This window comes from Siphateles boraxobius, unplaced genomic scaffold, assembly GCF_051911475.1.
Source record: "Siphateles boraxobius isolate OS27281-9 unplaced genomic scaffold, OSU_SipBor_1 41, whole genome shotgun sequence".
Taxonomy (NCBI): Eukaryota; Metazoa; Chordata; class Actinopteri; order Cypriniformes; family Leuciscidae; genus Siphateles; species Siphateles boraxobius.
The window spans coordinates 37,216,097-37,242,930 of record NW_027509042.1 but is presented as its reverse complement, the minus strand read 5'-3'; the positions used below and the strand labels follow the sequence as shown (position 1 = coordinate 37,242,930).

General features: G+C 39.3%; 2 protein-coding genes across 21 annotated transcripts in view; one reads left to right on the top strand and one right to left on the bottom strand.

Annotated features, from left to right (window-relative positions):
- Nucleotides 1-401: 401 nt before the first annotated feature.
- On the bottom strand, nucleotides 402-26,834 carry marchf7 (membrane-associated ring finger (C3HC4) 7). Of its 5 annotated transcripts, none has more exons than XM_077199398.1 (12): nucleotides 26,483-26,834; nucleotides 21,635-21,737; nucleotides 12,326-12,522; nucleotides 9,701-9,862; nucleotides 8,213-8,378; nucleotides 7,901-8,077; nucleotides 6,352-7,435; nucleotides 4,643-4,812; nucleotides 4,103-4,206; nucleotides 2,262-2,363; nucleotides 1,551-1,599; nucleotides 402-1,168 (listed from the first exon to the last, which is right to left on the bottom strand). In XM_077199398.1, the coding sequence occupies exons 3-12, from the start codon at nucleotides 12,506-12,508 to the stop codon at nucleotides 1,068-1,070; spliced, it is 2,298 nt and encodes a 765-aa protein (XP_077055513.1). In that variant the 5' UTR covers nucleotides 12,509-12,522; nucleotides 21,635-21,737; nucleotides 26,483-26,834; the 3' UTR covers nucleotides 402-1,067. The 5 variants fall into 5 exon arrangements, with proteins under 5 accessions (XP_077055513.1, XP_077055512.1, XP_077055510.1 ...); XM_077199397.1 differs by lacking the exon at nucleotides 26,483-26,834 and adding an exon at nucleotides 25,927-26,274; XM_077199395.1 differs by lacking the exons at nucleotides 21,635-21,737; nucleotides 26,483-26,834 and adding an exon at nucleotides 15,834-15,941.
- The window catches only part of baz2ba (bromodomain adjacent to zinc finger domain, 2Ba), a 97,291-nt gene continuing 96,145 nt past the window's right edge, over nucleotides 25,689-26,834 (top strand). For 13 of the 16 annotated variants that reach the window (XM_077199389.1, XM_077199393.1, XM_077199392.1 and 10 more), the window contains exon 1: nucleotides 25,849-25,978. The gene's annotated coding sequence lies outside the window, so the exon portion shown is untranslated. Of the gene's footprint in view, nucleotides 25,986-26,834 lie in introns of all 16 variants that reach the window. The other 3 variants (XM_077199382.1, XM_077199380.1, XM_077199394.1) reach the window with 2 other exon arrangements.

The following is a 26,834-nucleotide window of genomic DNA, read 5'->3' as shown; positions in this document are numbered from 1 at the left end:
CGTAGGTAAACGTGTTTCAAAGATATTTTAATTGATTTGTATAACGTAATTAAAAATATATTAATACATAGTAAAATAAATGTTAATCTATGTTTGTATAGTATCTGTTAGTTATCTATAAATATGTATGATTTATTATATGATATTTGTTTATAATGTATACTGTACATTAGATTTGTGCATATTTGTCTTTATACTACTTTAATGTTGAAAAACGTGGAAAGTCATCAAAACTATAAAACACCACAAATGGAAGTTAATCAATTATTTAGGACTCCAAAATAAAAGACAAACCTCTGCTGTATGGTACTACCATGTAGTCATGAAATCAATTTCATAATATCATACAGTTAACAGAATCATTGCTCATTAGCTGCGAGATGTCTGAAAGAGAGAGCAGATTTTTTTGAGAGGTATCAATACCTCCATTTTATTGTAATAATTCAAGCAAATTACATCATTTTAATGTACAACATACAAACAAACTGTGGAAAAGGTCCTTTGTAAAGAGAAACTCTTGAAAGAAAAGTGACCACATTTTGTCACTCACCCATTCTCCAAAAAAAAAAAAAAAAAACCAAGGAAATGAAGGGTCTTCTTTTTTAAAATCATCAAGATATTGAAACCAAACATCAGATCCTTTTCAAGCAGCCCTACTGTATAAATGAGCGGATGAACGTTCCTCAACTCCACCAGTTTAAGAGCATGAATCTTCCAAGATCCTCTCTTTCCCCAAACAAGCTTCTAAGCATAGTTTTTTAAAGCACTCATGGTGGTCAACAGTTCACCGGACATTTTTATTTTTTAACTGAAAGCTTTAGAGTGCTCACCAATCTGATGCGAAACAGAAAAAAATAAAATAAATCATAACAGGATCCAAACAGCTCCCATAAACTTGAATTAACTGCATATTATGAAAGCCTTGTTATAGGCTAGGGACAGTGGTTACGCTGCCAATCAGATGTTGGCTAAAGTCACTTTAAACAGGAGGACAGGGTCGAAAACAGCAAGTGGGAGGAGACAGAGACAAACTGCTAAGCCACGCCTCCTTCCTCCCTGCCAACTGATTAAACCTCCTCCTCCTCTTCCTCATCATCCTCCAAGTCACAGAAGTCAATGGACGGTCTGCTGTCCTCTGCCTCATCTTCATCAGATTCTGCATATGAACCTGAGTCCAAACATAAGAAATAAGCAACATTAAAAACCTAAATTGGATTGAGGGAAAAATAAGGGACAGATGCCATCTTTTTAGTCTGTGTTTAAAATGCCTGCGTTTAATTCTGAGGCATTGGTGATTCCCTCTGTGCATTCAATAGCCAAATATGACTATGTCAGTGATATAAAAACAAATGAAGAAATGGCATGCAAACAAATCTTAACCACATCTATGTGAAATAATTTTGCACATTTAATACCAGAACCAACACTTGGTTTTATAATCTATACTTACCTATGCATTTAAAAGGTGATATCAAGGTTTAATATAATAGATCTATCAAGATTTAGAGGTTTTTGATGCAGGACCAAAATAAATAGAAATCACAACGTACTTTCAAGATTGTCCATGTGTTCATGTAGAGTTCTCGCCAAGTTGAAAAACTGAGCGAGAGAGGGGAGAACGTTTTGGTTTTCAAAATCACAACATTAGCTTGCAATGAACACTTTCATATTGTGTGACGCATCACAGGAGCCAAAGTACAGTACTTGAACTAACAGATACAGGGATCGTACAGATACTGTAAAAAGAATTTCCAGTACTTTAAGCACTACTTTTTTTGGTTTTCAAGGACTACATCAAAGATTGCACTTATCAAACAATATCTTTAGTATTTTTTAAACTCAAATTACAGATATAAGGTATCCAAAATGCAACGCATTTATTTATTTATATATATATATATATATATATATAAAATACAAAGTTTCTAATGGCTATTGTTATTCTATAAATAACATTTTATATTATAATATTGGTGTACTTATCGATAACAGGTCTGATAGGGGTTTATTAGACAGGCTGCAGTGTTAATTTTGCGTGAAAAGACAAATTTATATTTGAAAAATAGAAAAAATTATATTTCAAAAATATTGTATTTAAATAAGTCAAGCACTTTTCAAGCACCTCTTTGTAAATATGGCTGTTTTCATGGGTTTTCAGGGCTTAGATTTCAAAAAGTCAAATTCAAGTACTTTAAGCACCTTGTACGAATCCTGCAGATAATACAAATGAACATAATACAGGAAAGACGTGGAAGGCTTACCCCAGCGTCATTGACTGCACCCAAGACATCCGAAAACCTCTGCTCACACAGGTGCAGGAGCACCACCAGGTACAGCCCACAGCTGATGAACTCATACTCTGACTGAAGAATCCAACACACAAACTAAATTAAACATATGAATCATATAATAGACAGATGTAAACATTACATGCTTGAAGTCTCTTAACTAAAGGCTCTGTAATATGGAACATGATCAGAATCTGATCAATAGTGAAGCTTTTTTTAATCCATGAAAACACGCTAGATGGACGTGTTTGACCGTTGCGCTAGCATCTCACACCTTTTAACATCTCACACAACACTTTTAACTTGAGAACTGCATTTGTAGAACACAGTTCAACTTCAAAAAAAAAAGCCTGTCTAAAGTAGACCCTGCGGTTTTTTTATTCCACCACTCTACATCTTGCTTTTTAAAAACAAAAAGCAGTGTGTGAATGGTCTCTAAAGGTCTGTTAACTAAGACGAGCGTTTGGTGACAAACATTTATTGTAGCATGCACTGGTAGCATGCACCTCTTTAAAGCTTTTCACACTGCGCTTAACCCTGGGTTATCGTCGTTCTGAAACCCACATTTAACCCCAGGTAACGTTTTCTACCGGGTGATACTATCGTTAGTAGTTAGTATTTACCCAGGGTTATGAAACCCTGCTCCGGAGCAGGGTAAGGACCACTTTTGTGATGTTAACCTCACATTATGGTGCCAAACATGTCCAGTGTGAAACAATGCTGTATTATTTAGAGTGTTATGATTAGACTCCCACAACCAATCGCACACCTCAATATTTACATGCTTTGCACAGTCACGGAAACAATGTGCTTTGTATAAATTGTTGTTTTAGCATTTCAAATAGAAAAAGGTCAAATATCAACTGAAAACACATCAATTGGAGTAAAGATGAGAGTTTCATTTATACCTTTATAGTCTGCAAAAAAAAAACAACTTGATAGTACAGTCGGTAAAGTGTAATGAGAATGCGCACTGCAAGAACCTTTATGTAAACGGGTCGCGTGCAGCGTTCGTCCAATCAACGACACTGACACTGCAAATAAGAACATTAACCAAAAGCTTAGAAATGTACAGTGTGAAACAACAGCGTATGAATATCCAGGATACACCGTTATAAGTATTATGAAACCTGAAGCAATATTACCAGGATTCCATTTTCCCAGTGTTTAGAGTGACCCAGGGTTAACCATTTCAAGTGTGAAAAGCCCTTTTGTGTTAGTCCGAAAAACGTTGGTACAAAGAGGGTTTCAATCACATTGCAAAAAGGGTTGACCACCAATAACATTCATGCTTTTGGTCACATGCCCAGATAGTGCTGTTAAACAAATTGGTGGTGGTCACAGAGTACTCTGCCAAGTGACAGTGAATTGCAGAGGAAGAATCCAGGACTCACTCTTTTGTCTCTGTACTCTTGTATTTGCAGTTGTTTGATAAACACCATAGTGAACACAAAAATCTGAATGTCTGTTTGAAAACAGGTGATTGCGGTTTGACTTCCTTTCTTCTCTGAGATAAGATTCAGAAATGTAAATTTGTGCAGTGCTGCTTTGTGTACCACTGTATTTCTGCTTTTCCATAAGTCTGTCCTAGAGATAGTGCATATTGATTTTGCTATTTTGTCTCTGCATTGGTCTGAACAGACAAATTGCATGCGAAAATTGGGATTGAATTCTTAATTCCACGTAATTCTTGTTCCTCAGAGATTCATTAAAAACTAAAACTAACTGGTAAATCACGCACAAATTCACACGAGTATGCTTCTTAGAAGTACTAATCTAAACAATGTACTTGTATGTTGTTTTGATACACTTACCCTTTCATGAGATCGATATAGCTCATTGATGTCAAAGTTCTCAATATTTAGGTGCAGTTTTTCCTTACAAAGTTCACAGGTAGTGATGGCCTCCAAGTTAGAACCTGTGTATCAAAGCAGAAATATGGGATGAATAAAACTATTAAACAAAATTAAGCGGCCCAATTCACATCTTAACCAATTAAGACCATAATGAGTTTTTGAACTACAGTTTAACTACAGTTAAACCTCTGCATTCAGGACTGTACTATGGTACCATAACAGTATTCATCTGTAAGGGCTAGTAACCACCTCAGTCTCAGAGGTTCTACAGAAGTTTATAAATAAATTTGAATCTTGACTTCTAATTTTCATACTTGTGTATTTGATAAGTCTGCTTTCACACTGTTATGCATTAGTAGTCTTTGACCAGCACAGGTCAAAATCCCCTTTGTCAGATTGAATTTGAAAACAGTTCCTTTCTCAGTGCACATCAAACAAATGAATATACACTATATAAACACCTAGTTTATTTCTGCCCTCAGGAAAAGACAGCCATACCAGAGCTGATTTTGGAGTGGAGCCATTTCTTAATGCAGTCCTGGTGCACATACTGCAGGCTGCCGGTGCACTTGCAGGGCTCGATCAGAGGGTTGGAACTAGACTGCTCCCCCATCTGACAGATTCGGCACAGATCACCCTCCTCCTCATCAGAATCCTCCAACAGAAGGCTAAAAGTAGGAATAGGGTGTGGTTATATATATATATACATATATATATATATAGGCAAACTAAATTGTGAACGTGCTCCTGCTACACCAAGTTTAGATCCAAGGCTACTTAAACACTATTGAACCAGCTAATCAAGATCTTCAGGATAACTAGAAACTTTCAGGCAGGTATGTAGGAGCAGGAGGAAGCTAAACTTTGCAGTGTACTTCAGTCCCACAAAACCACATCAAAGTGAAAAAGTTGTGTTGCGTCAGTATTAGCCAAAAAAACATGCATAGCGTCATGCATGGTTTCAGTGTTTATGTACTATAAATGTGAACGCCATCAAATTTGGTAAATTCTACTTATGTTCTCAAATGAAGGTTATCTAGCTGCCATTTGTCAAAAAACGTATTATTAAAACCCGGCTTTGAATTATGTTGATATGTATAGATTCAAAAATAAAAAAAACAGTGGTATGAAGTGAAATCTAGTGTTTCAACTAACCCAGTTTTTTGTTGTGAAAGATCAATAATTGTTTTGAAAATGCAAAACAACATTTTTGAAAAATGTTTAAAACGACATACACATGTACAGAAATCTAAGACGACAGCCATATCAGCCTTCTTGAATTGCTTAGTGAAACTTGAAATTACCATACAAAAAAATAATCAGAAGTTAAGGCCCATTCCCACCAAGAATGATAACTAAAGATTACTATAACTAATAGTGTCCACACCAGTGCACAATATAGTTTAGTTTATTCTGAGCATGTGCTGCAGGTTTGTCACCTGACACTTTTAAATGCTTGAGCTCTTTAAAGCGGAATGGTTTCTGATTAGCTGTGATTGTTTTTAATGGTTCATCAGCTGGAAAAAAAAAACATTCTGAAAGCGATCCCAGCGATACGGTTTCTGCCTTCTGTTATCGTTATAGTTATAGTTGTGGTGTGAGTTGTGCTATTATTTTATATTAACACTGTCTCTACACCAAACGCATTGCATTGTGCTATAACAGCTACACAGGACGAGACAAAGCTCACGTTGCGAAGCATTTGTACATGTAGAATAGAATAATAGGCATCAGTTTACTGTCAGAGCTTTGTCGCTCGTGTCGTGCCACATCCAGTGTAGACAGGATCACTGTATATAATGGGTTTTGTTTTTAGTCGCGTCACTGCTCACGTCCGGTGTAGCAAGATGTTAGAACGATTTCTTTATTGTTATAGTTATCATCCTTGGTGTGAACTTAACTGTGCGGTCAGATTAACCATTGTTCTGTGAATTTCCTCGGGTAAAATCCAGTAATTTCAATAGTAATCAACGCAAAGATTTCCCTACACAGATTTGCCATTCTGACCAACAGAAAGCTGGTTGGTTTGAAAGTGACTTCTGAGGGAGTTGTGCTGCACTCTTGACAATGGTCATTTTTTCGTGCAAAATTTCACTAATGTGACTGCACATTTACAGTAATGTTTTTTTAACACACACACACACACACACACACACACACACACACACACACACACTAACTAGACATAGATCAAATTGCCCTCTGACCTCTCCTGAATCTTTCGCAGTCTCTCTGGGTCTCTGGAAGGGGCAGGCTTGTCTTTTGCCTGCTCATCAGTTTGACTCCTACCCTCTGCTCCTACTCCAACACCAATAATTACATTCTCAGGCATACGGAAGAGCGGGCTGGTCATCACCCGGCCAATGCCTTGGCTCCGTCCAGCCAGACGGGCTCCGTCCTGCAGTAGCGATGCAGAAAGACTCGAGGCTCCAGAAGAGGGTGCTGCTGTAGCACCCTCTGAGGACTCATCTTCATCATCATCATCATCTTCACAATGTGTGCCTTGGTCAGGTGTTTTACTGCCATCTCGGTCAGGGAATTGAGGTGAACGATGAGGGCCCATGCGGGCGCTTTCGTCACGCCCTTCCCTCCTGCGACGAGAGAACAGTGGGGTACAGCGGTTCCAGTTCAGCCAGGACAGTCCCGCTTGAGGCCTGAGTGATTCCTGTTCGGGCCCTATATCAGTGCTCTCCCTTACAGGAGCGAGAGATGGTCCGCGTCTGCGCAAGAACGAAAATGCCTGAACGGGGTCAGAATTCCTCAGCTCTGCTTCTAAATTTTCTCTACTGGCTGGAGGAGGGGCTTCAGAGGGCAGGGCTTCATCTGGGCTAGAGTCAAATGACCTTGAATCAGAGGCAGAGCTGGCGGTGGAGTTTGACTCCTGACTGGAGCGTCGGGAGAAAAGTCGAGATAGCAGGCGTCTGGTGGTTCGCCTGCCATCTGAGTCACCGCCATTCTGAGCAGGAGGTGGAGTGGGGCTAGATGAAGGTGGGCTGGAGCTACAGGCAGTAAGGGGTGTGTAAGGGGTGGAGCTCCAGGATGAGAGGTGGGATGGGTCCGACACAGAGGTGGAGGTTCTGGTAGTGCTAGTGCTGGTGCGTGGTGCATCGCGAGAGAATGGACTGGACTGGTAATCTGTGGTCAGCCTGTGGGAGCTGCGCTCCAGAGGAGAGGGGAGGTACTCGGTTGGGATACGGCGACTAGATGAACTGTTCTCTCTGTAGGATGAGTACTGGCTCTCTTTGGGTCGAGCACCTTGTGCATAGGTGGATGTAACACGCTCTGAACGGTCTAAAGCACAAAAAGAAATGTATAGTTACCTTGATGGGACAACCTTATATATTATACTTATGAGGGCATAAAATGTAAGAATGTTCAAAAGAACACAACTTGTGGTGCAAAACAGAAATAGACAGATGACCAGAGAAACATTTGAGAAACTATATTGGTACCACGATATTTTCCAAAAAAATTGTCTTTTCACAGTACTGTATATAACACGGCTTAATAGTACACATTACAATGTAAAATAGCTTTTTTATAGATATTTTTAAAGCAAGCATTTTGAAATTATCTGCATTCCATGTTTTCATCCCAAAATGCATATAAAAATACATGGATGAAAACTTTAAAGTTTAAAGTCATCCAATTATGCCTAGAACCACTTAGAGAGAGAAAAAACACTATAGAAAAAGGAGTGGTAGTGAATGAATGGGTCTGTATAAAAAGTAGCTGAGTATATGTGTGTGCACATACACAATGAAGATGTCAGACCACTAGGCCGGTAACTAGACTCCCCCAGCGAGGTCAGTCCTAAATCCCCCCTCTTCTCCCAATCCCTGCGGGCCCAAGGACCGTCTGATGGAGTGGACGAAGATGATGATGAGGAGGATGATCTAGACAAAGGACTAATGGTGGTTTTCCACGAAGAATCTAAAGACAAGAGCAATGTGTTAATACACCATATATCCATACACTGAAAAGATGCTTAATATTAACTATAGTTATAGTATTTGGTCACTTAAACCACATTTAAAATGTTAACAAATACTTTTTACTGTGACATACGTCCTAAAGTAGAGTAGGAGTTGGCTAGGTTGGTAGGTTTAGATGTGGATGGGGATCTGGGATTTCCTGCTCTATTTGTATAAGAAAGTTTTGCTCTTTTAGACTCTGTGTCTTGGGATTTGCCAAGAAGTCCACAGTAGGTTCCCAGTCTTCTCTCAGAGTCTGTCTGAAATGCACAAACACAGGCAGTCATTTTTTTAATGAATACAGTAGTAAACTGTATATCAGACTAACCATGATTCTAACATCTAAACCTTACTTCCTCTTTTAGGTTTAACATTCTAACACTTTGAAACAAAATGTACAAAAAGGTTCAGAATTTTCCATGGTCACAATCAAAAAAGAAAAGAAGTGCTGAGAACAAATATCAAAAATATACTGTCTGCATTGTGTCATGCCATATTGAGTAATACGTTTATATTTTTTGATGATTCGAGATAATTTTGCTTATGCCAGTAACAGAAAGAAAAAAGGTGGGGTCTTGTTTTACCAATTGAACCAATCATATTGATAGGTAACATGTTAGTCACGATGATCTTATTTTGTGGTGTCTGTCTTTCTCCTATAAAACCTGATGTATTCTCCTTTTGCGGGTGGGATTCTCTGAGAAATGCACGAAATCCTCCGGCCGTGATTAAAGCATATTCGAAGGCATTGTCTGAAGTCTGTAGGTGATTAATGCTGCTCAGCAAGTTAGTTAGGGGAACAAGTTAGGGATTGCGAACTCGAAGCCAGTTGTCGACTGTAGACGCAGAGCTAGAGTATAAAGATATTATTGGGTGTTGATTGTAGACGCCCCAGATATATTGATTAAGAGTCAACTGTAGATGATCCAGGTAAATGTATGTATTGAGTGTGGAATGTGGACGCTTGGGTGTCGACTGGAGACGCCCCAGGTAATTAGGTTCCAGGCACGTAGGAATATTCTACCACAGATGTCATACATTCAGGTCGCAAAAGATACAAATTCTGCTTTAATCTGATTTTTTGGGAAAGTTGTTTAAATACAAATGTGGCCCATATCAGGTTTATATCAGCTCAATTACTTTTCCCTTATAACAGCATTAAATTTCATATTTAATGCACATATTTTGCCACTTTTTGAAACTAGAAGAACTTCAGGCAACCAGTCATATAGCTATGCACAAGCTTCAGACACTTTCGCATGGTTCAAAACACCACAACCATTAAAATAAGGGAGGGAGACAAAGAGAAAAAAAAGTCAGACTTGAAGCAAAAAATTTCAGAATTGAAAACACCCAATTTAAATCTGATTTCAGTCATCTAAAAACCCTTTTCCATGTAACAAAAAATTATAATGCTAAAGCAATAGTAATAATAATAATCATAATAATAAACAGACAGTTTTTTTTAATACAATTATAGTTTTACATTAATAATTTAGTTATTAAAAAGCACATTATATAAAATAGATCAAATGTGTGTGTGCGGGTGTTACATTGACAAAAACATATGCAAAATATTTACAAGTCTGCCTCTGTCCCCACTGGTGGATTCGGTCCATGATCGATCATGGACAGATGAAGAAGAGGAAGAGGAGGAAAGGGAGATGGGAGTAGAGAGCTTCCAGTTGGAGTGACGGCTTTCAGTTGAACTGTAACCTCTTGGCGAGCTCAGTAGACGGGAGCTCTGGAACACACAGGAAACATGAGAAATTAACACACAACGCATGAACGTCAGAACATAAATGTGACAGGAAGAGACTAAACGATTATTGACTCATTCAACTACTGTTTATTCTACATCATAAAAGAGAAGTATAGGCCAAGACTAAAACAGCCAACCACAAAGCTTCTGCAAATAGTTTCCTTCCTCAAGCATATGGGTGCTTTGCTGCTTTGTCATGACAAGAAATCCCCAGTGGCAAACTATATATGGACGAGCTGATTGTGGCCAATGTTGTTTAATGTCCACTTCAACGCTGGCTAATGTAGTGATGTAGCCAAGTTCTAAGATGTGATCTTCCAAGAAAAACAAACAAAAAAAAACACACTCTGGAGAGTCAAAACCAACTCTGGGAGCTTCAGTAACTTTATCTAGCACGGCCGAGCTTGACAGGTTCATGAGATACACCGGGGCCAGGAATCTAGTGTGCACTAAAAAAAGCCCAGTGAACCAAGGCAGTGTAACACGAAGATCTTTCCACAGCCCCAGCAGCATGAGGAAAATGAGATGCTAATAGAGTTAGCACACCGATCGCCATAGTGCATCTTCTAGAAGCTTAGGTTAATATTTAGCTATATATTGTATAAAGCAATTAATTACCTAATAACACTACATAAAACAGTAGCTGACGCTCTGAAAAGTATAACAGTTTGTGTACAATTTTTATTTTGGAACAAATGTATCCATTTACAAAGTATTAGATGTCTAACTTTTGAAAAAAACTTTATTTGTATACGTCTAGTTATGTTAAAAGGCTCGCATGCCCTGAAACCTTTGTACGTAATTTTTTTCAAAAATGCAGTGCTGGGCATTTAAGGGTTAGTTTATCCAAAAATGAAAATTCTGTCATTAATTACATCATTAAAGCTACATTATGTAATTTGTAAAAAAAATTCACCGCAAGGGGTTGCTAACCTCTTACAATAACAAAGGCATAGGTTGATGATGCAGTGATAAGCGGAATGATGGGACTTGCTGTCATGCTGATGGATCTTATAATGTTAATGGATGAGTGAAAACATTCATGTTTTTTAACATGACTGCAGTATGAAGCAGGTCACGATTGCTAATAAGAGATAGATATCACTGCCACACGTGAGTCCCGCGGATTTAAAGGAATAAGGACATTTAATTCTACCGAACTACCCGCAAGTGCTGAATTACTGCTCACAGGTCAGTTTATTTGACAAAATAAACTTGTGAGGTAACGCAGTGCTGTTGGATTTCATCAAAAGATCTTAATTTGGGTTCCAAAGATGAACGAAGGTTTACCGGTTTGGAACGACATGAGGGGGATTAATTAATGACAGAATTTTAATTTTTGGATTAACTTACCCTTTAAGGGTCAAACTTTTTTTTCTATTGTTCTCATACAATGGATCCTAATCAATAATTGGTACACAATGAGTTTTCTGAGCTGTTTCTTCATTGTTGAATTGAGATTCACACACACAGTTTTGTTTAAGGAATATTACAATATTTAAAAGCTGTGTACAGTGAAATTTCTTAACTTTTCATGCCTGTATCCTTACTGGTTCAAATAAATAATATTTCAAATATATTTGTCTGACGAACATGTGTATTATGAATATAAAACTTTCACATACTATATCAAACATATGTGGTAAAATTGTATCAACCCTAATTGCCCAGTGTGACATTTTGTGGCCCTTTTTTTATTTTTTTTATAATAATAATAATAATAATTATTCATCTCATTTATATAGCGCTTTTCTGGACACTCAAAGCGCTTCACATAGAAGGGGGAATCTCCTCAACCACCACCAATGTGCAGCATCCACCTGGATGATGCGACGGCAGCCATATTGCGCCAGAACGCCCACCACACACCAGCTTACTGTTGGAGAGGAGACAGAGTGATGAAGCCAATTGGTATATATATATACACATGGGGATGATTAGGAGGCCATGATGGACAGAGGCCACTGGGCAAATTTGGCCAGGATGCCGGGGTTACACCCCTACTCTTTCGAAATACATCCTGGGATTTTTTGTGACCACAGAGAGTCAGGACCTCGGTTTAACGTCTCATCCGAAGGACAGAGTAAGAGGGGAAAGAGTAAGGGGGAAAAAAACATGACTATCATTGCTTTGGGTCACTGAGGGATAATCAACTTATAAAACATATTGACCCCCTAGACTTTCATTTAATCTAAAGGTTTTTCCATTTCATATAATCTAAAAGTTATTTTCTGTGGCGACCAATATCATATCACAGATGATGTCAATTTAACTACAAAACCTGTAACTCTCCTTTAACTACACTGGGTTACACAGGAATAACATGGATTTCTGGGTGACTGGTTCAGCAAGAGGAGGTGACATTAGTGATCTAGTGAAAGAGACTTAAGCTACACTACCTGTGGGTGAGAACAGACATTATGGAAATTAATGTGTGACTAATACCTGATAGTCTGAGTCTAACTTGACAGAAGCTTCCCTGCTGAAGCGATCTCTTCCCAAGACGCTCCCTCTGCCATAGAGCCGACTCGCACTGAGCGCTGAAGATGAAGAGGACAAGGAGGAGGGTGATGACAGCGATGAAGAGCTGGAGACAGCAAACGGAAAACGACGAGACTTCGAATCCATCTCTGAACTGTACCCTGAGAGAGAGAGAGACACACACACACACATAACGTTACAGCCGCATACCCATGACAGCAGTCACCGCTAAATTCCATTTAAAAACAGGATTGGTAATGATACGTTTAGGCATGTCTTTGGTCATGTACTTCCATTACAAGTTGCTTCCAGCAGTATGATCATTTTAAAGGAATAGTTGTGTCACGTACTCAATCACATTGCTCCAAACTTATGACTTACTTTCTTGACTGCTTCATACTCATTGTAATTACATAGTAAAGAACCAGCACATTGTTAATATGACATGTTCTAAAACCCATTAGACTTAGTTCATCTTTTGAACATGAAGATATTATTAATAGGGATGCACCGATAGGATCGTTTTTGGTCAATACGATAGCGATTTTAGCAATAAAATATTGCCCGATTCCAACATTTGTCACTTGCTCTTTTATTTGTACTTCTGTCATTAAAATAGATTAGTGTTTTAATCATGTTTTCAAGTTCAAAAACGCATGCATTAAAGGGATAGTTCGCCCAAAAATGAAAATTCTGTCAGTATTTACTGGCCCTCATGTTGTTCCAACCCCGTAAAACCTTGGTTCATCTTCGGAACACGAATTAAGATATTTGATGAAATCTGAGAGCTGGATCACTCCTCCATAGGCTTCTTCAGGGATTGAAACTTGCCAGCCCCAAAAAGTTATTAAAAACATTGTTAAAATAGTCCAAGTGACTACAGTGGCTCAATCTTAAGTTTATTAAACGACGAGAATACTTTTTATGCGCAAAAAAACAACAAAATGAATGACTTTTCTTCAACTATTAATTTCCTTCTCTGTGGGCCTCGAGTCAGTTCACTAGTGTAATAGCGTAAGCTTCTGTTGTTGTACGTCACACGAATCGCACACATGACCAGCGTCGGCCAATAGTGAGCCTACGTGTGACGTAGCACTACACAATCCCACTAAATTAACTGACAGAATTTTCATTTTTGGGTGAACTATCCCTTTAAGGTATACGAGCAGGTTTATTGATGCATCAAAGAAGTCTATTTAACATGGATTGGATCCATTTAACATTCAACAGGGCAACATAAATACAACAAAGATAAATATTAAACAAACAGTGCTTTTCAGCAAGGTCTAACAGTAGTTTTCAGGTACAGAAATGATCAAATGTAAAATAACAGTTCATATTCTTCAGGTATAAATTTAATTTATATTAATCCTTAAAGTTACAAAAGTTATTGTCTCAGGTCTCATTTTTGTCTTTTGTTGTGTTTGATTAACATTAAAAACAGACAACAACGCAGCAGGAATATTAGGCTGCTGTCACTTTATGAGCTGCATGGATCCAATTATATTGTTGCAAAAGCGATTTATTTCTAATTAAATTAAGACAGATGTTGCCAAGTATGCAGTTTTCCTGCAGAATTGGTCTACTTTTACACTGCTGCCATGGGTTGTTTTTTTTTAGTCCGCCGTTAGCATATACAGATTGATCAACGCACATGCATAGAGTACATTAAACTTATCCTTTCATGCATCATGAAACAAAGTCAGTCACATGGGTTTGGAACAACATGAGGGAGAGTAAACATAGTGCCAAAAGTTTAAGTGAAAATAGCTAACTGTGAACCTGAAGAATGTTTTTACTGCTATCAAAACCACACTGGTAATCAGTTTACTGGCCCAGAGTTTCGTCACACATACCTGACTTTACCAATAATCAGTAACCCTGTTGTCTTCCTTAAATGCACAGGGAGTATTGGAGCACCTCTACTGGTCATCACTTTTTAAACACACTTTTTAAACCCCTCCATATCCCTTCATCAAGCCATCTATAAATACCCTCCTCTCTACAGTTGAGTATCAAAATAGCACCTTCCAGAAATGAAAGCTCTCTGCTGCATGTCAAGCTTTTTCCAAATCACATGTGCCAAGTGAGAACGCTGCTAAACTTAACCTGAAGGCATGAAAGCACTGCTTCAGTCAGGTGTCAGGCAGAAAAAGAGCAAGTTAGACAGGGAATATTACAGGCCAAAACCTGTAATTGAAATGTATAGGCTACTTTTAGATCCAGAATGTTGTAGCAGAAACACTTACTGCACCAAGCTATTAAATTGATACGATGCATTTATTGCATCATTTAAGACTTTCTTTTGAACGTCTGTTCTGCTCAATCGGCACTATGTTGTATTCTGAAGCCATACTAGTTTTGTTTGAGAAAAAGGCTGAAAATTGCTGTGGTCTTTATTTACTTTCATTGTGTGGAAATAAGACAGTCTGGTAAACTTCTTTTGTGTTTGACAGAAGAATTAAAACCATACAAGGAACTAAAAATGCCCATTTTAAATTTTGGGGGGAAATAATTTTATTTAAAAAGCATTTATTTGTGTTTGGGGTACATAGATCGACATCCCCACTTCACATATGCAAACGACATCTTAGTGCTAAAAGTAAATGAAAAGAACAATGAGAACAACATCAACATCAGGGCGTGAATGTAACAGCCACAACAAGAAGTTAAACGCTGGGTGTTAAACCCTCTCTGGCTTTGTTCACCGATTATGCAACCTGTGCATGAACATTTTGTTAAACTAAACCCAGGCTTGTACCCTCAACAAAATAACACTAAATAGTACACCTTTAAAATTAAGAGACATTTAAGTTAGAGCTTACATGCATTTCTCTCTTTTGAGGTTCCTAAATGTAGTTTCGTACCACATATGTGCTCTTTCCTAATTTCAGGGTTGAGCATCAGCAATATTTTAAGTCATCTATTTTAATATTTGTGCATATGATATAGTGCAATAAAGCCACTTGTTTGAACTTGACAGTCAAACAGCAGGATTATGATTGTAAACCACAGCTGATGCATATCAAACGGTCAATATATGTCAGTGATTTGCATTAGCTCAGCACAACTCTCGGGTTACAAGTACATTAAAAGACAAATGGCTCACAGAGGAGGTAAACACGGAGTATTTATCCTGTAGAAAAGCTTTTGCTCCAATAAATCACTGATTTAACCCAACGCGTTCAAAACAGGATATGTTCGTGACATGCACAGCTGACCCGTTAAACTACGCATGTGATCCCAGGAGTCAGTCGCATTAATAAACCAGCAGTCTGCCAGATGTCTAGGCCTTGTTTTTGTTAACCGGGACATCTCTTAAATACAACAAGAATACACCTCGTTGGGTAAACGAATGCAATTAATCCGTAAGCGTTTACATTACCACTTACCAAACGCGACCCGTTAAAGCGTACCAAATCTCATCGTGTTGAAATGCTCCAAATGTTATCACTTCCGTGAGTGAACTCACCTCTGATTTTCCGTCTCTCTGCCTTTATTATTAATGGCGTCCGTGTGTTGATATAGGGAGGGTCACGTGGTTTAAAGTGTAAGCGGACACCCGCAGGAAACGTGTATCGTCGCTTGCGGACGCTGATTGACAGCCGCACTAGCCAGTGTACAGCAGCGTAACGAAATATACCCCGCCCTCTTTCCCTTGTGCATTGACAAGATGTCTGTAAAGATGCCTGTAAACTAACAACAAAATGATGTGTTAGCTTGTAAAATCCAACATAATATTTGACATTTCCATTGATTCTATGCAGCAAGGTAGTATTTGCGGCCACTGAAAAAATGTATAGCCTAAATGAAATCATAGTCTAAACATTTCCCTGAACCTGCTTTACATTATTTTTCAAATTTTTGTTCACTCTGGTGTGTGTGTGTGTGTGTGTGTGTGTGTGTGTGTGTGTGTGTGTGTGTGTGTGTGTGTGTGTGTGTGTGTGTGTGTGTGTGTGTTGTGAACAAATCAAACAAAAGTAATTGAAATAGCTCAACACAACAAATGTGGTTTACCCAAATTCAACTGAAAAAGCAATTTTTAATGACTTCTGCAGTCTCAAAATTATTCAACCCTTTTTCATGGCAAGCATCTTTAGTTCTAGAACACCCTTTTGCTGTTATGAGCTAATGCAAACGAGATGTATAACCAGACACAAGCGTCTGGCAGCGTTTCTGAGGAATATTAGCCCATTCCTCATGAGCAATGGCCTCTAGTTCATATTCTTGAGTTTGCGTGCTGCAACCGCCTTCTTCAAATCCCACCGAGATATTCTGGGTTCAAGTCAGGTGACTGATGGCCATGCACGCTAGAATCTTCCAGGACTTCTGCAACCAAGCCTTGGTGGAATTTAAGGTATATGCTTGGGATCATTTTCCTGTTGGAAGGTCCAATGACGACCAAGCTTCAGCTTCCATAATGTTTTCTCCTAGGATTTCCTGATACTTCTGAATCCATCTTGCTTTCCACACACTGCAGGTTTCCAGTGCCAGAGGATGCAAAGCAGCCGCAGAGCATCACGAGCCACCACCATGCTTAACTGTAGGCAGTGTTCTCTTCAGCATATGCTTCATTCTTCTTCCATACCGCTAATCCAGAGGGCCGAAAAGTTCCAGTTTTATGTTCATCGCTCCACAGTACAGAATCCCAAAACTTCTGTGGCTTATTTATATGATTTTGAACAAATTGCTGCCGGCTTTTCTTGTGCTTTTGGATCAGTAGTTCTAGCATGGAATGCCTTGTCCAAATACCCACACTTGCAGTCTTTGCACTTGACCACTTGTCTACTTGCATGACGTATTTCCTCTATTTGGCTCAAGTGTTCAAGTAGGCGTAAAGACTGCAAATGTGTGTAGAACTTTTGATTACTTGATGGGACACACTTATAGTCTTGCAAAAAATGCAAGTGTTTACAGAGCTTTTATTTATCATATTTTCAATACTTTGCATTTAAAAAAAAACTGTTCAGTAGTTCAGTATGTAACTAACAGAAGACACAAATTTAAAATTGTGGTGCTTCTAATTAAGTGATAAAAACAGCTGCAAATGTTGTACAAAATAGGCCTACACATACCATTCTCTTCTTTGCACCAATAAAATGTGCAACACTTTATGTTTTTAATACCAAATTATATGTATCTAATTAATTTAAATTAATTTAAATGTTTTCCTCGACATCTCGTGATTTCTGGGCACATAAGTTCCCAAACAAAATGGTATATGCTTTAGACTCAGAGTTTAGTGTGCATTGCACTGCACTTTGGCATTTTTAAGACATGGGACAGTCTTGCGCACTTCCTTCCTGTCGTGTGCACGCACTCTCAAGTGGCCAAGACCGCAAGTGTGAGTATTTGGACAAGGCAGAAACCACATGTGTTTAGTACATGCCTTACCGTGCCTGTTGCCACCAAGTCTTGCTACAGATCTGTTGCAGTTACTCGAGGGTTTTTCTGAACCTGCCTTCTCAGAGTAATTTTCAAATAGAAAATACAACTTAAGATCTTACTGAGTGAATCCAGGCTATAAATTTACTCCTTGAATAAGTGAAATAAATTCTAATAAATACTGGTATTTTGTCAAGTGTCATTCAGAGTAAATAAAAGTAAAAAAATAAATCCAATAAATAAAACACGAAAATGAACAAAGTGGCATTTGTAAAAGATGTAATGAGTTTTTTATAGCTTCATCTTTGGCTATTTGTTTTCCTTGTCCAGTAGAGGGCGGTATCATGCATCTCATACAGTAATGACTGCACTGTTTCACTTGTGTTTACTCACAGCCACATGGCATTTATCCTGTCACTGTGGTAATTAAAAATATAGCAAAGTGTGATAATAAGACAATAATGAACAATGCACCCAAATATGTTGCTTTACAAGTTACAATGTCTTAAAATACACTAGCTATATTCATATTTTGCTAACTGGGGCAAACAATTTGTCATTATGCACGCAAGCTTAGAAAAAAATCAATTTCTTAGCCTGGGAAGACTGATAGCTGATACGAAATGCGTTTTCAATTGCATTCATTTTTTGATTGAACAGTTAAATGAATTAAAAAGCAGGCCTTAGACTTTATTTCTTGAGAATATTAAATTAATTCTTTATAATTGGGTCATTGATCATGGCCAGAGATAAGTTACTTAAGAACTACTTTATTTAATAACTGGATACTTTACAAAACTCCGCCACTGTCTGGCTTAAATCTGTTTTTAAAAGAGTAGGATGAGACGAAACATCTTTTCGAAATCCTTAAAGCAAATGTTGTAAAAGATCACTGCCACATCGCATTGATGTGCACATATGGAAGAGCATTTTATTAAGAGACAGATTTTAACCCTGACTAGCAGAAGAAGAGCTCTCTTTCACGCTTAATCCTTACATGGTGACAAAGGCCCTTTAATGAAGAGGTCAGCATCAGAACAAAGACAGAACACAAGCACCACCCCCACCAGTGTTTGCCTTGTCCGTCTGCTGTCATGTTCGGCCTCCCACCAGTGGATGACTGGATTAAGGAAGGGTTCTGAGGTTTATGTTTGCAAAAGAGGAAGGAAGTGCTGAACATGAGTGCTCAGCACTGAAATCTCATATCTCATTGCAAGAACAAGGGCACCGGCTTGAGTTCTGAGACTTTAAACCAGAGAACAAAGTTGAAAGGGGCTGATTCAGCGAGCGTCATGCTTCTGTATTAGGACACACAGTCACCAAATAAAACGTTCACAGCTGAGTTTCCTTCTCTCTTTGTAAAGTCTACAGATTAAAAAAAAAAAAAAAAACAACAGCGCAGAGATCGAGGGTAGAAGTCAGCAGCTTTAGACACAGGCTGAAAGAATGTCTGGCCTCCTTCTCCACAGATGTGTAATCACAAAGGAATGCCTGCAGATCGCTCGGCTTTTCCACCGTTCGCTCGTTCTCTAGTCGCTTTCCCACGCCTTCCTCTGGTCTCCAGCCTCCTGCTTTTTTCCTGGCCGAGGTTCACAGCAAATGAACGCACCTCAGAGGGTCATGCTTTCACAAAGGACACAATGCCACTTCAGTCAGCAAAGCAGCACACAGACCCCAAAATAGAATTGGTGGTGAGAATAAGTTTGTCTGCCCTCCCATTCATGTGACTGTCGTTACTCACATCTCACACGCACTTTCCCAACATCTGACAAGAGAACTGCTCTCTTCTGAGCATCTGTCTGGTGAATTTTTCATCTGAAATGTCAGTCTGTGAAATTAGCACAAGCTTTCAGCCACTTTTGTTTGCTCTACGTGATTGCGATTGTGGTAATCAAGAAGTGTTGCAATCCGAAACGAGCAAAAACACATGGTGTAGTTTACTTTCGTTTTGAAGATCACGGACGCTAATCCCGTACAAGAGCATAATGTGGTGTATTCGATATAATTTTGTCTTGATTAATGTAATACTGCTGTGTAAACATTGCTCCCCCTCCCTCTCTCTCTCTCCCTCTCTCTGCCTGGGAAAGTATAGACAGCTGACGGGAAAAACTACCTGTTAGTTGTTTATTATTTTCCAGTCCTCCAGGTGTACAGTGACTGCTGTGATTACCCGAGCTCCACCCAAAACCACCCTGCTGAGTGGAGATGGACGGCTCATGGGGATAAAAACACACTCGAACACACACTCTCGTATGCTGCTGTGGTGTTGAGACATGGCTATTATCACGGTGTTGCTGATGGCCTAGTTTTGATCATTCAAAAAGGAGGTTCCTCCGAATGTCTAACCCCTCTCGGCGCCTAGAGCACAGGCAGCACTGAGCCGAAATGACTAATTAAAGCAGACGTTGTTTTTGCATAAATCAAGGTTTGATGCGGACTGACAGTTGGCGTGAAAATTTAAATAGATTTCCTAAGAAGGGAAAGGGAGAACAAATGCGAGCGTTCAGTTGGCATTATGCAATTTAACGTTAGCCAGACAGGAAAGGGGAGGCCCGCAGGAAGGTGTTTTGAAATGAGATCATTAAAAAGAAGTTGATCGAGAGTAAGACTAAGGAATGTTTATAGCTTTGTCTCTTTCTTCCTTCGTTTTGGATCTTCAGATGTCTGTCTTTGAAAGCGCACGACAAAGCCAAGCTGTCGTTTATCATGTGGAGGACATCCTGGTACGGTTAACCTTGCGGAGGCTGGGCTTTACCTGATCTACTATTGTACTGCTCTTTTGCACATTCAGAATTGATTCAATAACATCCCTGTTTTCAATGCCCTTGGCACCGATGCTAGTGGCAATAAATAGCTTCCATATGACATTCGTAACAGCGTATATATATGCGCGATAAAGCGGCACGCTAGCATCGTTCCATTGTTCCAGTTGAGCAGAATGTAATTGAGAACAGCACGTCAAGGCCAGGGAGAATCATTTATGCACACTCCTTTAATTTCAGAATAATTCTCACAACTGTTGTTTAAGGCCTCATTTTTTAAAGGGAATTTATGTTAAATATTTCCATTAGCGCCTTGCACTGTAGGCAGTTTGATAATTTAAATAGTCACCCAAAAGGGTTATTAAATAATATTATCTTTACAAATGGAAGCAGGCTCAGCCGCTGAAAGCTAATCTCGGGAAATTGATCAGCCGCACAGACTGGCCTCTGTTTTTCCTTCCTTCCATCCATGAAAATGTACCTCTGTCTTTTTTCCCGTTTTTTTTTTTCTCCAAAGGATGGATGTTGCAGGGTTGCTTGACAGATCCTATTTTACTGATCTTGGTGAACGCTCAATCTATTTCCCTCCCCCCTTTATTAATCCTCCTAATGTTTTCTCTCCTCCTCCGGCGGCTGATGCACTCTTTGATATATCATTGCTGAAGGGAGCGAGGGAAAATGTCAATTACGACTGTTAAATGTGAACATTTAACTACTGTACGTATGTTAGAACCACTGCTGTAGTTTAGAGGGCTGGTGTGTAGAGAACGAAAAGCGGATCATTTTTATCAGTTTATTGGCCAGGTTAAAATGAATTCTGCTACCACTTAAGGGAGTTACTTTCAAATAAAATTTAAAACTATGATGTATTTTGTCTCTTAAATGGAGGAATTAAAACCTTCGTTGTGCTGTTCTCCTGTGAGATCTGCAGCCTGACTCAGACCCGTTAGGAATGACTGCATCGTTATGAGAAGATACTCCATTTTAAAGCCATGACTAGATTCGTTTTTTTTCTCCTCACATTAATGACCCCTTCCTGGAAATCAGTGTGTGCGGGGGAGAGAGAGATGGAGAGAGTAAGCGAGCGAGCAAGAGAACAAGGGCTGATGTCAGTGGTCTGTCACACCTCATGTGGTTATCCCCCGTGGGTCTGCCACTCCATCACTTCCTATCTGTTTACCTCATCGCCGCCATATTAACAAGTCTTTCCCCTCATAGAGATGATGCACCTACAGTAAACAGAAGGAAAAAAATAGGTAAGCATCTGTTCTCATGCCTTTGCAGAAACATTACATCCATAGGTCAAAGGTCAGCTTATGGGCAGCCATTATGATAATGATCGCTATACACACTGAAGCGTCATGACCAGGGCGCAAATGTAATTTATTGCCATATGAGAAGTATTTTTGGATGACCTTGAAACTGCATAATTTTATTAAAATGATTTTACTTGCTTATTTTCTTATACAACGCAGGCTATTGTGTTGCAGCTGTCACCTGCACCTGTCATAAGTGATTTTCTTATCACATTCATTGTTTTGGTGGATTAATGCAGGGAATATTCCACGTTTTGCCACACGTAAACCCCACATACATTTTCCACCAAAGTAAAGACAGAGAGTTTTCTTTACTAGACAGTTTGCATTTGTTTGATTTGAATCACTTAAGTCAACAAGATCAGACTATTATTCAATCAGTAAAATAAAATTATGTAATGTTGTTACAGTTCCTGATAAATTTACCAGCTAACTGTCAAGTAATTCTGTTTTATTTGGGTTTAATTATATATACTGGTAATGAATGATGTAATAATCCGTAACCTGCTGAGCTGCATTGTAACATGAATAATGTTAATTTAAAGCCAAAATAACCTCTCTTTTTTATCTTTTAAATTTTCCCAGTGATTAAACAGCTATATATTATATACATACGCTTAATCATTGATTAGGTAGAGAAGATAGCCTCTGCCCCAGTCAAATATAAAAATGGTTTTCCTTGCTGACTCACACAGGTGTGTGTATATAGCACACCAGACAACCTGTATTTTAACTCTACTATGAACCATAATCAAGCGACTCACTCTCTCTCATTTGCAGTCAAATATATTAAGAATTTATAGCTGTATAAATTATGTAAACATTTAAAGGTCATCTTTTATTTATGGATACAAATAGCACTGACAGAGGAACAAACAGCTTGAATACATTTGGTTGCATTGGTGTTCCACTCTAATTGTCAGTCCGACGCGGTTTCCGACGCAACATCAGTTGCTCCAAAGTCAGTCGGGAGAAAAATGCTCTTTACTCCCTTAAAACAGGCTAATAAGGCAAACCGAGGAAACTATTTTCTCTTTTGCACTGATTAGCTCTTTGCCTAGTGATTTTATGCAAGACTAAGTGAGAGGATCGCAATTCAATTATTCCAGCAAGCAAAACCTTAAGGCCAGCAAATTGCGTAAAAACACTATTTGAGTCTCTTGGAGAGAAATTTGTGTCATTGGAAATTAAACGCTTTTGTGGTGCTGGAAGGTTAGTGTTGTTAATGGTATTAGGGAATGTGGTGTTCTGAGATGATTAAAATCTGTGTTGGAGAGAGAAAGAGAGAGGGGTGAGAAAGAAAAGAGGGAGGAAAAAAATCAATAGCTGCAAGCACAGCTCCCACTCTAGATGGACATCTCCTCTGTCTTTATGCACCCTAATAGAAAAATAACAATTAAATCCAAATCGCCACATTAATTTGGTTTCCATCAGTCTCGAGGGAGATCATCTTTACCAGTTATTAGTCGCTAGGATATTATATCTTCTAATCAAGCCTCTTAAGAAATAAAACCCAGCCCAATGGAAGAGACAGGCTGTGTCCCTCCACTTACCCCCTCCCCCAGCAGGCTTGCATTGCACTCATTGTACTTGTGCTTATTATGTTTCAAATGACCGAGGTACGGCTGACATTCTGGCTGCATGCAGAGAGGCCCAGCCTCCGTTAATGACGCAGCTCATAGTCCTAAGAGCCTCAGCTCCTCACCCACATCCCAACCCCCAACACACACACACACACACAGGCTCTAATGAAGAACCACCAACACAATTACAAACCCCGGTGTGTCTCTGCTGGAAGAGGGGAGGAGGTTATACACATAGTCACTCAAGAGGGAGGAATATTGCCATCATGTGTGCACACACACATATACACACAATTATGGCTTTCTTATTGTGGTCGCGGTGGTCTGATGATCGCAGATAAACACACATGTTCAAATGCACGTTTTGCACACGATCGTCTCATCTTGTCCTCCCACTCTTCGGAGCACTGATCCCTGGAGGTCTGCCTGCCTCTCCGTGTCCCTCCATAAGCATCTCTTTTCACCCACCTTCATCTCTACAGGTGAGGAGGGGGGTCAGAGAGGATCAATGAACGCATGCATAAATTGGTAAGCCAATGTGTCCCCTCTATACTCGCTTAAGCTTTCAAAAATACCACTGACCGGCTCTCCTTTGAACAATTTCAAATATAGTTCCATTACATGCACATTAAATTGACAGCAGCAGCGGTACTTAGCGATAAAGTCACAAACGGTCTCCTATTATAGTCAGAATTAGCGCACCAGTTGTAGTTACATGACTATAACACTAGTAATTTCTAAATACAGTGCAAGCTTAAATTATTCAAATGTGCCTGACTGTTTGCAACACTCACCAGAGTGTGGAGATGTTATGTGTGTAAACATGTTTGTTACCTACTGATTTTTTTAAAACATGTTTATCGCCTATTAAAAGGGAAACCACAAATGACCAACATAATTACATAATTAAAACATAAAATGGAATATTTAAATTGAATAAATATACATTAAACTTAATATGATTACGCGTATATGTTTTGATATAAATCTTCTCATTGAGAAAAGCAGCTTTACAGCTGAAAAGAGATTTCTGTAAACATCTCCGTCTAAGTAAAACCTCAACGCACGCAAGTCAGGCATAATCTGAAGCGTGAAGCTAAACTCCCGAAAGAGTTGCCCCTCTCTCCCCTCCTCCTCTTGTCCCTCTCCCACTAAGGAGTGGCAGCGTGCCCCCCCCCCCCGGTTGTTGTTTTCTTGCTCAATGAAATAATCTCCCACCCCCTTCATCCCTCACCCCATGCCACCCCCCTGTCCCAGTCTAGGTCAGAGGGCCCCCCTCAGCCTGTTGCTGATTGTGAGTGCAGCGGCAGGGAGAAAAAGCACACAATTAGGCACAGATGGCTGTCTGCCTCGTGGTGCCCAGCTCGGCTCCCGCTGTAAAGGGCCATTCTGCCGCCTCTCGCTTTGCCCGCAAGTGTAATTCAAATGAGAGATCAATGAGCATCATCCTAAAAGTAACAGTTCCAATTATTCTGCCTTTTATTTTCTGTTCCTCCTGAGCGTCACGGGGGCAGATCCTCTTTTTTTCTCCTTTCAACGTGAGACGACATCAGCTCATACGATGCCACTATCTTTTGGATTACGGAAATTCTGTTGTCAAATCGGAACGTTATCACCTTGTCTCACTCCCCTGATGATTTGAGGGGAAATAGGGTCAGATTAGCTGGGTTAATCCATAATCCCTGAATTTAGCTATTGAGGTAACTGGAGACAAATGCAATCAAGTTTGATCATGCGTCGCTGTCTTGCGGTTTATCTGACAGCTTTTGAATGACAAGTAACCAATCTTAGAATTACATTTCCATTTCACTGGACACCATATTATCAGATTTCCACTGCTATTGTACTTATAATGTCTTCAAATTCATTTGAAATCACTATCTCATTAACATGTGCTGCTTTGAACTTTTACACACTATGTGCCAATATTGATAAATGATTACATAACTTGATTACAAATGACCCCCAACCCGTCCCCCCCACCCCACCACCAGGCAAATTCAAAACAATGCTCAGCCATTATGTAAATATAGTAAATTAATAATACCAATAATTACTATGAACAGATAACACTTCTGAAATCATCTTTAAAAAAAAGGATGACAACCGAAAGCATTAAAAAAAACAGCCTTACAGTGTTTTCGGATCTATGTCATTAACAGATGTTTTAGAAATAGTAACGATGCTGAAAATACAGTGCTCAACGTGCATATTTCGGACACTTATATACTTTTGCCTATTCGCAGCGAATAAAAGTTTGATCGTTTAATTATTGTCCGCTGACGTCACTTTGATTCCTTGAAGTGAGGCAGAATAAACCTTGAAAGGACTCTCCTTCAATCTGCTGTTCGTAACTAACACACACACAAACACACTCACAACACGCAGTCACTCACTCACTCACTCACACACACACACACCGAGACTCAATTACTGCCCAATTCCCTTCTTCATCATCTCCTGCTACACTGGCCTCTTCCAAAAGCAAATCGAAAAAGGAAAACAAAGAGCAACGTTACCTGAAGTGATACTTCGAACCCGATCGAGACGGAATTACACGAAGTGTCAAAAGTACAGGGTAAGTTTTGAATTTATTGAGAGCTGGATCAGTTATTTCATTGGAGAATCAATGGTGTGTCGCTGGCTGGCTTGATTTCTTAGCGAGGGTTGCTAACTCGATAGTTTCTTTAGGTTGGCTACGCGCGTCCCTTCAGCGTAAAAAGCGCAAAACTTGTCGAAACCGTTTCAACGCCGTTGTCGAGAAGAGCCGATCGAGAGAAATATTCCGATACGACTGCGAATATAGCAAAACTTTACGAGTGGACACAATGTTGCGCGCGGGGGTTGTGACTTCATAATAGGAATCTGCCTTTGTGCCCCCTCGCGTGCGCTTTAACTGTTACGTTTTTTAAATGTAAACTGTTTGTAAACACTCCTGAATGTATCCAAACATGTTTCTAAGGAGCAAACGCTTCCTTCTCGTTCATTTGGGTACGTAAAAATGCAATATTTGATTTTAGAGGGCTTATTTGAAAAGGGCGATGCGGGAGAGTCACTTGGAGGAGCTGAAGCTACCTTTGGTCTGTTTAATGTCCGTCTCTCAGATGATGGCAAAAGCTAACAGCTCTTCATTTAAAAACCCTATAAAGCATTTACTTTACAATTCCTTTTGATATAAATCGTTAAAAGCACATAGTTATGTGTTTTCGACGATAAAATCGCCTGCTTAGTCGGTGTGGGTCGCTGCTGTTGAGTTGGAGCTTCGCTTTGCTCTTATCTTTGTTGCTTCCTTAAAGAGCAGCAGCTGCCGCCTGGCCGAGTTGTTGAAATTTATCCCTTTGTGTATATTACAATATCCTCCATTTTTCTGCCCTCTAAACAACAAGCCTCACGCCATCTTGGTTAATTTTAACTGGCGGATCTGTGT